This window comes from Oreochromis niloticus, linkage group LG2 (assembly GCF_001858045.2).
Source record: "Oreochromis niloticus isolate F11D_XX linkage group LG2, O_niloticus_UMD_NMBU, whole genome shotgun sequence".
Classification (NCBI taxonomy): Eukaryota; Metazoa; Chordata; class Actinopteri; order Cichliformes; family Cichlidae; genus Oreochromis; species Oreochromis niloticus.
In genome coordinates this window covers 17,469,818-17,480,740 of record NC_031966.2, presented here as the reverse complement: position 1 = coordinate 17,480,740, position 10,923 = coordinate 17,469,818, and the positions used below count along the sequence as shown (strand labels likewise).

General features: G+C 39.9%; 2 protein-coding genes across 2 annotated transcripts; one reads left to right on the top strand and one right to left on the bottom strand.

The window, feature by feature from the left end:
- Positions 1 to 313: 313 nt before the first annotated feature.
- Positions 314 to 6,285, top strand: gla (galactosidase, alpha). The gene is made up of 7 exons (XM_003445270.5): positions 314 to 593; positions 1,920 to 2,094; positions 3,348 to 3,522; positions 4,427 to 4,518; positions 4,615 to 4,776; positions 5,004 to 5,201; positions 5,397 to 6,285. Exons 1-7 carry the CDS (start codon positions 433 to 435, stop codon positions 5,724 to 5,726), a joined length of 1,293 nt encoding a protein of 430 aa, XP_003445318.1. The 5' UTR covers positions 314 to 432; the 3' UTR covers positions 5,727 to 6,285.
- Positions 6,021 to 10,891, bottom strand: rpl36a (ribosomal protein L36A). The gene is made up of 6 exons (XM_003445190.4): positions 10,837 to 10,891; positions 10,450 to 10,548; positions 9,761 to 9,866; positions 9,065 to 9,132; positions 7,734 to 7,856; positions 6,021 to 6,101 (listed from the first exon to the last, which is right to left on the bottom strand). The coding sequence occupies exons 2-6, from the start codon at positions 10,450 to 10,452 to the stop codon at positions 6,081 to 6,083; spliced, it is 321 nt and encodes a 106-aa protein (XP_003445238.1). The 5' UTR covers positions 10,453 to 10,548; positions 10,837 to 10,891; the 3' UTR covers positions 6,021 to 6,080.
- Between the last annotated feature and the right edge of the window lie 32 nt (positions 10,892 to 10,923).

The following is a 10,923-nucleotide window of genomic DNA, read 5'->3' as shown; positions in this document are numbered from 1 at the left end:
TTACCTATTGTTCAGTTTACTCTATTTATTTATTTTATTTCAATTAAAAAAATGTTTTTATAGCCAATTTAGTTTTATAAATGTGCACTAGCTTTACTATTTCCCCATCTACCAGATTAGGTGTGAAATTAATCACGTGGTTGCGGCGATGTTTTCGTATTTGGGTGAATCATAAGACCATCACCTGCCTCGTGGTGTCACCTGACTTTTCATGTTTTTCACCTGAGTTTTGCGTTAAACCCCGGCGCTTCCTGGTTTCCAGTAACGTCATTGGACGGTAACAGACGCATTTTAATTCAATTGGTCCAGCTTTGTGTCACTCATCCAGGGGAGGCGGGCTGGCTGGCTTTGGCACGAGGAAATGAATAGTGAAACAACTACAGTCGTTTGTTGCCGGTCACTGCACAACTATTGTCGAGCTGAAAATCAAAAATGAGCAGAGCTGCCTGTCTTCTCGTAATTATCAGCTTAATGAGTCCTGCCGCTGAGGCGCTGGACAATGGGCTGGCGCTGAAACCCACCATGGGCTGGCTGCACTGGGAGAGGTTTATGTGTAACATCGACTGTGACACGGACCCAAATAACTGCATCAGGTAAGAAGGTGATCCGGTTATCCTGACGTGTATGTACGCTAAATCAAAGCACAAGCCTACATACTCTCTTAAAACTGAACATATCACTTAAATGCATTTAAAAACCTCACGTAAAAGAATTCACCATTGATTACAGGAAGTGGCATTTGCATTTACCCAGGTAATCAGGTATTATAAAAGAGGAAAGAAAATGCATGTGGCAGCTAGTAAGCACGCCTTCACCATTTATTATATGTTTAATCTGCCTTGAAAGTTTGGTATTAATAGAAGTACAGAGGAACTCGTTATGAAAGGCTGTCATAAGAATAAGAGCAGGATCACGTGATTGAAATAGTCGTTGACAGCTGATTAAGTTCGCCTTTCTTTGTTCTCTGGATTCAGGCATTGGGGGACGTTGATGTGTGAGATATTGGTGTCAGCAAGTACTGTGTATTGTGGAAGCAAAATTTGCAAAAGCTGTAACATAAAAGTCAGTTATTGTTAAAGTCTAGTGGAGAAATATGTAAGGTCCAGATTGGTTGGGGGGAAATGATGCACATACAAAACAAGGCTTTAAAAATGAGGAAAAACTCATTTTACTCATTGAAAATAGACAAAGTTTCAAATAATAAATGTCAATACATATACTGAGCAATAATTAATTGCTCAGTATAAGCAATTTGGCTCAATAGAAGATAAGTAAGCATTATTTTGCAATTAAAATCATGCAAAGCTGCTCTAGAGGAGCTGGAAGTGATCACAGTAGGTCTGTTTTAGGCCCGGGTGTACTTGATGGTGCAGGGTAGAAGTGGGCAGATCAAGCCAATATCGATACCTACACTGATATTGGTACTGGATCAGTACTAGTGACACACTGCTCTCCCCTACATAAGATGCTGTTATAGGTGAAAAACATTAGTATTGTTTTTGGTATCTGTAATATTGGCCTTGTATTTACTTGGTATGGGATTGATACCAAAATTTGCAGTTTCGCACAACACTACCGCAGGGTTCATTCAGGGTTTTCTCATAATGATGATATGTTAAGTCATAATTACAGGTTAACATATCTAACATATATATTTTCTTGAATTAAAGATAATGTAAACATGGTTTTGTTTCTGTTTTATTTTCAACCTCACTAATACCTCCATTTTTGTGCCTGGCATATTTTTCCTCACAAAACGCAATGTTATTCACCTCTGAGCAAACCTTTTGTTCACTGTTATAATATCTCCTTCATCTCTAAATATTGGTGTGTGCCATATTTCCACTACACATTACATTGTACACTGGCTTCTAACTGCTACTATCAGCCCCGCCTGTCTCCTCCTGTTGTCTTGGCAGTGAGCGTCTGTACATGCAGATGGCAGATGTGATGGTGAAGGAGGGCTGGAAAGAGGCCGGTTACGAGTACGTCTGCATCGATGACTGTTGGCCCTCCCACCAGCGTGATGCCCAGGGCCGCCTGCAGGCAGACCCCAAACGATTCCCAGGAGGCATCAAGAAACTGGCCGACTATGTGAGTATTAGTTATGAAAGAGGAATGAAAAGTCTGGATGTGAATATAGTATTAATGCCATAATTCCTCTATGGACATCAAACAGAAAGAGCTTCAGAGAGACTCGGTGAAAGTGAGAAATACTTTACTAGCTGGGAGAAGCAAAATGAGACTATGTGAGAGGATATGACTGCGTTTATTGTAGCTTCCAGCTTTGGGGCAGCAGTTTGAATAATATACACAGTTCAAAGAATGATAAACCCATTTTATGTTCAACATGCCGCTGTGATTTTATGTTATGCAGTATTATTATGTCAGTACAACGTGTCTAAAATTTCAAATGTTAAAAAGTTCTTGAAGCCCTGGTTGAATATCTCTAGAAATAACTGATTACATATTCATTATATACCCATTCAAGCTGACCTGCAGGTATTTACATAATGAATAGGAAAGGACCAGATGTGGAATCGGTTGTCAAATTACCTACCAGTATAGCACCTGGAGCCAGGGAAGATGTGCAAGCACATATTGTTTTGGGTAGGAAAGTGCTGCCGTTGGCCCTCTTCGCAGGAGACTAACAATAGAAAGGAGCTGGAATCCATGATGCCAGGCGGATTTCGATGTATAAGGCTTCACGTATAAAGATGGCTAAAATATAATGTTCAGCAGGAAAGGAATATGTTTAGGCCCACTAAGGCAGACTTGAGTTCTGTATTAAAAGAATCAAGTTTAGAGCTGTGCAACATTGCCACCTACTGGAAGAAATATGTTGCCTGCTCAGAAAGTTTATGCTTGTAAGCAGAATCAGTGGTTTGTTTGTGGGGGGGGGGGTTTCAGTAAAGTAGCCCCTTGGGATGATCTGTTTACTTTTTGGGGGGTTTCATCTTTTTTAGCAATTTCCCTGTGCAGCTGTGGCTCAGGAGATAGAGCAGGTCATCTACCAATAGGACAGACAGTGGTTCGATCCCTGGCTACTCCAGTCTGTATGTCTAAGTATCCTTAGGCAAAATGCTGAACCCCAAGTTGCCCCTGATGCCTTCATCGGCAGTGGGAGTGTATGAAATAGTCGTGTGACTGGTTGAATAAGTGTCAGTCCATTTACTATTTACCCCTTAAAGGGATATGGTACATGCTTTTTCCAGCATGCACATTGGCATGGTTGCTCAGATGGGCTCGAAGACCCAACTGACCTTGAATTGGACAAGTGAAAGAAAATGGATGTCATTCACTGAGATGAATCAACAAATCTTTAATATATTTTTTTATGCTTTTAGATTCACTCTAAGGGCCTGAAGCTGGGTATCTACGCAGATGTGGGGGACAAAACCTGTGCTGGATATCCTGGGAGCCTGGGTTACTACGAGAAAGATGCTCAGACTTTTGCTGACTGGGATGTTGATCTGCTCAAATTTGATGGTTGCTTCATGAATCGGGCTTTGCTGGGAGAGGGTGAGTTTTTATTTAGGTTTATTTCAGATTTATAAATACAGCTAAACATACAGACATATATGAACGAACGAACGAACAAAAAAAAAACAAAACTCGGGTCTCTCCTCGGCATCTCCCATTTTGGCCTCAGGACTGTCCACGCCATATTTGGCACAGATGTTTCTGTATACTTTGCTGGCCACTTGGTTATGGCGTTCCATGCCTGCTGTTATGTGCACCTGCATCTTTACGCAGCCACTTGCCACTTCGCCTGGTGCGGTAACCATCAAACCATCAACCTCTCTGTGTGTGTGGAGTATTGCTTAGTTAGTCTCGGTAATGGTGGCAGTAGGTATCGTCTATAGTGCTGCATTCACATCAGTAGATCTTCTGAGGGTACTTCACATAGTCTTGGTAACTGGCTACAATCTTCTTCTCGGGTGAGGGTGATGATATCTCCCCCCCTGACCTGGCGTCCTGGCTCCCCCTTGCCGTAGCATGTGTGTTGTACCTCGTCAATCTCTAGCTGTGAGAGCAGTCATTTTTTCCGAACACTACTAGTTGTTTCATGTAACCTCTTTTCGTCTCTTGCCCACCATTATGTTTTTGTTTCAGTCCTAAATTTCCCTTTCTGCTGTAGGCTTGGTTAGCATGAGGTGTCTAGCCTAGGACCCTTTCTGGATACATACGCTCCATGCAGGAATCGAACTTGCGACTCCAACTCTAAAGGCGTGTAGTCTTATCACTACGCTATCCAGCTGCTTACAAAAATATATATCAAATATAAAGTATATATAAAAATATACACGCACACAAACATGTACTCTCCATCTATACAGGAGGTCAAATTTCTTTCCTAAACATTATTTTATTTACCAGTTAAGGTGTTTAAAGGGTTAACTACTAAATATTTTCTCTGTTTAAGGCTACATAAACATGTCAAAAGCACTGAACAACACTGGACGGCCTATCCTGTACTCTTGTGAGTGGCCGTTGTACGAGTGGCCTTTAAAACAGGTGAGAACTTGTTTTAATGGTTAACTTGTTTTTTTTAGAAGATGCTGCAAAAATAATGGAGTATACTCAAAATAAAGAGCATTTCTGTACTTCCAGCCTAACTACACAGCTATCCGTGAGACTTGTAATCACTGGCGCAACTTTGATGACGTGTTCGACTCGTGGAGCTCCGTCAAATCCATCTTGGACTGGACTGCTGCTCATCAGGACATCATCGTCCCTGCAGCTGGACCTGGAGGCTGGAATGACCCCGATATGGTACTTTGTTCTACTGAAGGCCTTGGACATAAGTGGTTTTACTATCATGAACGTGCTTCTTTTTATCTAATGCTAATCAAAATTCCCCAAGATGTTGATTAATCTAAATCTCCTCATACTTACTATTGTATTTAGACATTTTTTAGTAGGTTGTGGACACACTGTAGCATCATCACTAAGCCTGATTTGCTTATGAATTTACATATTGAATTACTTTACTTCTCTAGCTTGTAATTGGGAACTTTGGCCTGAGTCACGACCAGCAAGAGTCTCAGATGGCGTTATGGGCCATCATGGCATCTCCTCTACTCATGTCCAATGATCTCAGAGACATTTGTCCTCGCTCCAAGGAGCTCCTGCAGAACAAACGCATTATAGACATCAGCCAAGATTCAATGGGCAAGCAGGGATATCGCACTGCCAAGGTGGGTGTGTGACTCAGTATGATCTCCTTCTGCAATGGCAGCTCAGAGTATTTATGGTAGCCTGTAGTCGCTGTTTAGAAATGCTACATGGTTTGTGATCAGCCTGACAGGCTCTTTATAGCATTCATTACAAATGATCAGTGTGGGTAATGGCAGATGAAGATATAAACCAGTAAGACTTCCCTTTTTCTACAGGGGAACGATTTTGAAGTGTGGGAGAAGCCGCTGTCGAAGAACCGCCTGGCTATTGCTGTGCTGAACAAACTGGAGACTGGCGGTCCTCGAGGGTTCAACATTGGGGCTGCCCCCGGTTGGAAGATCTGTGGCCCACAGTGCAACGTCACACAGATCCTGCCTCAGTACAAGGAGATGGGAGTTCAGACTCAGCAGAGCAAAATAATTGTATCTGTCAACCCTTCAGGCACAGCTCTGTTGACTGTCACTCCCATCAGCAGCGATTTCAGAAGGCTTCACAAGCTGAACTGGCAGGGTACATTTGTCAGACGAAAGCACACCATTTTGTAGTCCTCAGGTGGTTAAACGCACTCGAGACGTGTACAATATCTAAATTGTCTGGGAAAAAATTGAAGCTGAATAAGTTTTGGGTGTTTATCTTGTGTAAATCTTAGTGAATTAAAATGGTAGCTTAAAGCAGCCTGGAAATGGATTACACTTCATTGGTCCCATTTATATCCAATAAATTAGACACTTGCTGTTAACTGTCTAGACTACTGAAAGGTTAAATTACCATAAGAGAAAGCTTGAATTTTTTGTACAAGGAAAAAAAGGAAAAAAGGATTAAACTCAAAAACTCAAAAGTATGTTTGGATCCATTTATTGAAAATAGTGACAACTTCATTCATAAGACTGGACCACAGTTTAGAACTGGATGACCTGGCCCTGTAAGAAAACAGAGGGAAAACATTTGTGAGAATGTGCAACTTATATTTGGATTAATTTACATTGGTGATTGCCATGAATTTATAATTAAATTCTGACTTTTGTACTGTAGTTGATTAAGACTAAATAAAACCCAGTATCTTCACATTCATCAGCTTTACCAGCCTGTTGTAAAGTATTGCCACATATGCAGACAGAGTGGATATGACTTAACCTTTGTTCTGTTGATGAGGAAGACAGTAAGCAGCTATTAAATAGAGTAAATGTAAAGTCTGATTAATGAGGTAACCCAACAGATGAATACTGAGTCATGGGGACACAGGAGCCAAAGCACCTTGAGGAAACTGTTGTTGCGATTTGAAACTGAAATAAAAGGTAGCCAATCATGAATTTGAGAATCATGAATTAGAGCTTGTATTGAAGGAAGAAAAAATAATTGATGTTTAAGAAAAAATAAAGAAAAGGAGAAGCTCAACAGCAAACCTTGTAAAAATAAATAAACTATAACTGTATTGACAGTATATATAATGAGATCAACTCATGCATCGTATTTTAACCACCACAATAAATCAACACCCAACCCAGAGTCACCATCTCATCAAAACAAATACAATTTACCACTAACCACAAAAAACAACAAAAAGAAAAACAATCTGTCACTGAAAGCAAAATATGCTCCAGTTAAAATCCACGATGGGCTGCATATTTATCAAGTCCAGCAAACAAACATTTCCTAATGCGATTGTGTTGCTATAGCGTGTGAAATGCACGCAGACGCATTTACTCATGTGGCCATGCCTCTTTCACAACTCAATTTCAAAAGCCGTTTCTCACTAATTACATCGGAAAAGGGTGGGCAGAATCGAGTCGGGACACGGTCAGAGGTGGCCCTTTCCCTCGTCTAACACACAGAGCATGTGTCAGACGCTTTCAAACTACTGGAAAAAACTGTTGGGGGTATTTTTCCCACCTCTTGAAGAGTGTTGCCTAGGCAGAAGCTTCGACAAATATTCTAAAATCCACATTTTTATATGTACATGTGAAAAATTAAACAATTGCCAGAACGAACAATTTTGACAGGAAACGGGATGACTAGAGAGTGAATAGGCTCAAGATAATTACATATCCGATCCAACTGCATCTGGCATTTGCATTCTCGTGCACCTTCTTTGGATATCTAGCAATATCCATCTTTAGCGTGCAAGGCTACAGTGCATGTGTAACAACAGCTTTATACAAACTATTTTTTCTGAACAGGAAATCCATGTTTAGGTGAAAAACCAGCTGATATGCAAATTGTGCATTTTTATCATGCTGTCACCGCGTTACTTCCGTAATTTATCATGATTAACACAACAGATGTCAATATGTCACATGAAAAACTAATAGTGGGTTATAAACATGAGGTTATTAAATTTTAAATGTGTAACAAGATAATTACCTACAAATATGAGAAGTCAGAATATTTTGATAACAGATTTCTGTGGGATGATTCTGACACCAAACTGTAGCTTTAGCAGAGATTAAACCCACTCTGAAAAGTACTACTGAAATAAAGTTAATATAAAGAATATGTTGTAAAGAATAGTGAACTTTAACCTTTACAATACCAGGGACATATGTGAGTCTTACCTTTCTCTTCTTGTCACCACCCAACTCGAAGTGCTTACATCTCTTGATGGCCAGCATTCTCTTGGATCTGCAGTTGGGCTCCACACACTCGAGCCTCAACACAATCTTCTTTGTAGTCTTAGCCTGTGTGACAGTATTTCAGTGAGTGTCATTTCCCCTCACATATCTCAACACAATCAATCCAACAGTACAATGCTGTGAGAAAGTATTTACCCTTTTCATAATCATTTTTTTCCTGTGAACTTGTCACACCTTAGCATTTTAACACTAGATAAAGATAATCTGAGTAGGGCTTGCTGTTGTGCTTTGGATCAGTCCTGCAGCATAACCCGAGGGCACTTACACATAAGGGCACAAACAGACGGCTGGACATTTTTTCTTTAGGATTTTCTGGCAGAGAGCAGAATTCATATTTCCATCAATTAAAGCGGCAAAACAGCCTCTGACCATCACACGTCTGCCACCATGTTCGATTGTTATGTATTTATCAAATGCTGTATGTTTTATGCCAGATGTAACATTATTTACATTTTCCAAAAATTTCAACTCTTTTCTCGGCAGTCCACAGAATATTTCTGTCTTGGAGTTAAGCAAGATGGTTTTTGGGGGGGACAAATGTGAAACCATTTGGTCAGTAATGGTTTGTACCTTTAAACTCTCCCATGGACGCCATTTTTCCCAACTCTCTTCACACTGTTGAACCTTGAACTCTGATCTTAACTGAGGCAAGTGAGGCCTGAAGTTTTTTAGATGTTATTCTGGGATCTTTTGTGACCTCTTTGATGAGCCATAGATGTGCCCTTAAGAGTAATTTGGATAGGCTAGCCACTGCTGAGAAGGTTCGTTACTGTCCCCAAGTTTTCTCCATTTGTGGATCATGGCTCTCTCCACCTTTCCAAAGCCAAAGAAATGCATTGCAACCCTTTTCGCACTAATAACATCAATGTCTTGTTTGTCATCGTTTCTTGACTCCCTTAGATTGTGGCGTGATGTGCTGCTTTTTGATATTTTTAAAAACTTAAAACCTCTACAACACATTGAAGTAAGTGACTTCTTCATATCAACAGATATGGCAGTATTCACGCCTGGGAGAGGCTATTGAAATTTAACTCAACTACCCCAAAAATGTGGCTAATTACACTTAAATCATGATTTCACACAGGGCAAAGTAAAAACTGTGCTTTCTAATTACTTGGGTTATTTTTTTATAATATTAAAAATTAGTATGACGATGATCTCAAACTTTAAAGTGTGACAAAATTAGCAGAAAAATATAAATCTGGAAAAGGACGCACTTTTATTACAGCACTGAATGAGAAAGCGATGATTACCTTTTTTCGGAAAATCGGCTTAGATTGACCACCATACCCACTCTGCTTTCTGTCGTATCTTCTCTTACCTGAAAAACATTTAGAGTTTAGTCAACACATACTTGAACAATTAATAAAATAAAGCAAGGATGCACTGATGCATGGGTTCAAAACAAAAGATTGTAAAATGTCTGCAAATATGGGCCAATTTCCCTTCTGTGACAGGAAAAAGATTGCAGATATATTAAGTGCTAAGACACTAATCTGATTGATTTATCAAAATATGTGACATTATATATATTATATCTTTGCTTATATTAGTAGGTAGATGTAGTAAGCAGAATTTACGGAGTTATATATAAAATAAAGAAATGACCTGTTTTCCAAGAATCCCTATGACTCTTTGTCATATGTACACTTAGCTGTACCCTGTGTTTTACACGTCATCAAGCCAGTCCTTTTTGGCTACCTAAAATATATTTATAGAGATGCTGTTAAATTTGGTGCAATTTGTTCTACACTCTTGCTCAAATCTACTGAAAAATAAACTTGTAACTGCTTGTATTTTGTGACAGGAACGTTCTTTCTGGCTCATAGTGACTTGATATCACTTACAAAAGATGTGTTTGACAGATCACAGGTCAATATTTTATATACAGACACTTTTTTGGCGTTAGACACCAGTGCATCCCTTAAATACAGGACAAACATATTCACCCTGTACATAAAGAGAATCCTTCCCCTTCTTGTACTGGGTAACTTTGTGGGGCTGGTGCTTCTTGCACTTCTTGCAGAAGGTCCTGCGGGTTTTCGGGACGTTCACCTGCACAACACAGAGAATAACATTTGAGCAGACGTGCAGTATACACAAAATACCACAACGCGGACTAACTAGCCACGTCCAACAGGCCCAAGCCATAAAACTCACAACACTTATCAAAAATAAAGCGCACAGCTATAAAGAGTTTTGTTAAATCATTTTCGAAATTGACCTTAATACACAGAAGCACCGAGTTTATCATTTAAACTGTGGCCGGCAGTGTTGGGGCAAGCTAACACGTTAGCATCGCTATTTTAAAGAAAACAGCGTAAACAAGTGATGCTCCAACACTTTTTACAAAGCAAAACACTTTTTGACATAGCTGTTAATTGATTTTAATGTTTAGCTTGTTTTGTTTTTTTCGCTTCTGACAGAAAGGCCGGTTGGAGTAGAAAAACCAAGTGACGTTTCTCCACCAAGATAGCATCCATCAATATCACAACGTTAAATACACCAAAGATGGCCAATACCGCCATCGTTACGCACATCGTGACATTATCAACATAACCGGGTGTATCAAATACAGAAATTGTACTTTAATCGGCAGGATTGAGTTAGATTTGTTTTAGGTGTAATGGTAGCATACCATGGCTGCAACCCGATGCAGAGGGAAAGAGGAAGAAGGAGGCCGGAAGCAGTTCTTAAAGTCGCCGTAGTCGACCTCAGCCGTAGAGAGGTCTGCCCCCTAGCGGCCGGAGATGCAAAGAAGCCAAAACCATAAAAAGACTGCAAACACCCCAAGTTTTAAGGAGAGTGACAGCCATGGAGTCCACAGCATAAACCTGACAAAACTCAGTGCCTCAGTAATATACTAAAACACAAGCTATACGTTTTACTCACAGTGAGTAGGCTTTAATTCCTGCAGAAGTTATCATTTTGAAATATCTTTTAACAACATAATAAGCAGGTGAGAAACTAAGAAATCCCCTCAGGTTACAGTGTAACTATATGTAACAACCAAATATGGCCTCACATTAATGTTTAGCCCGCTTCCACTTATCAACAAAACTGTCCAGAAGGCTGATATGAAAATTAGCAGCAAGAAAAAGGGGAAGTAAGC

What these genes read in the sequence shown, in the direction of transcription:
- rpl36a (XM_003445190.4), bottom strand. An exon ending in GGATTCTCTTTATGTACAGG is followed by an intron (nt 9,133 to 9,760) that starts GTGAATATGTTT and finishes AATGTTTTTCAG; the next exon opens with GTAAGAGAAGATACGACAGA. An exon ending in AGCCGATTTTCCGAAAAAAG is followed by an intron (nt 7,857 to 9,064) that starts GTAATCATCGCT and finishes ACTGTCACACAG; the next exon opens with GCTAAGACTACAAAGAAGAT.
- gla (XM_003445270.5), top strand. Translation starts at nt 433, where the DNA reads ATGAGCAGAGCTGCCTGTCTTCTCGTAATTATCAGCTTAATGAGTCCT. An exon ending in GCTGGAATGACCCCGATATG is followed by an intron (nt 4,777 to 5,003) that starts GTACTTTGTTCT and finishes TTACTTCTCTAG; the next exon opens with CTTGTAATTGGGAACTTTGG. An exon ending in AGGGATATCGCACTGCCAAG is followed by an intron (nt 5,202 to 5,396) that starts GTGGGTGTGTGA and finishes CTTTTTCTACAG; the next exon opens with GGGAACGATTTTGAAGTGTG.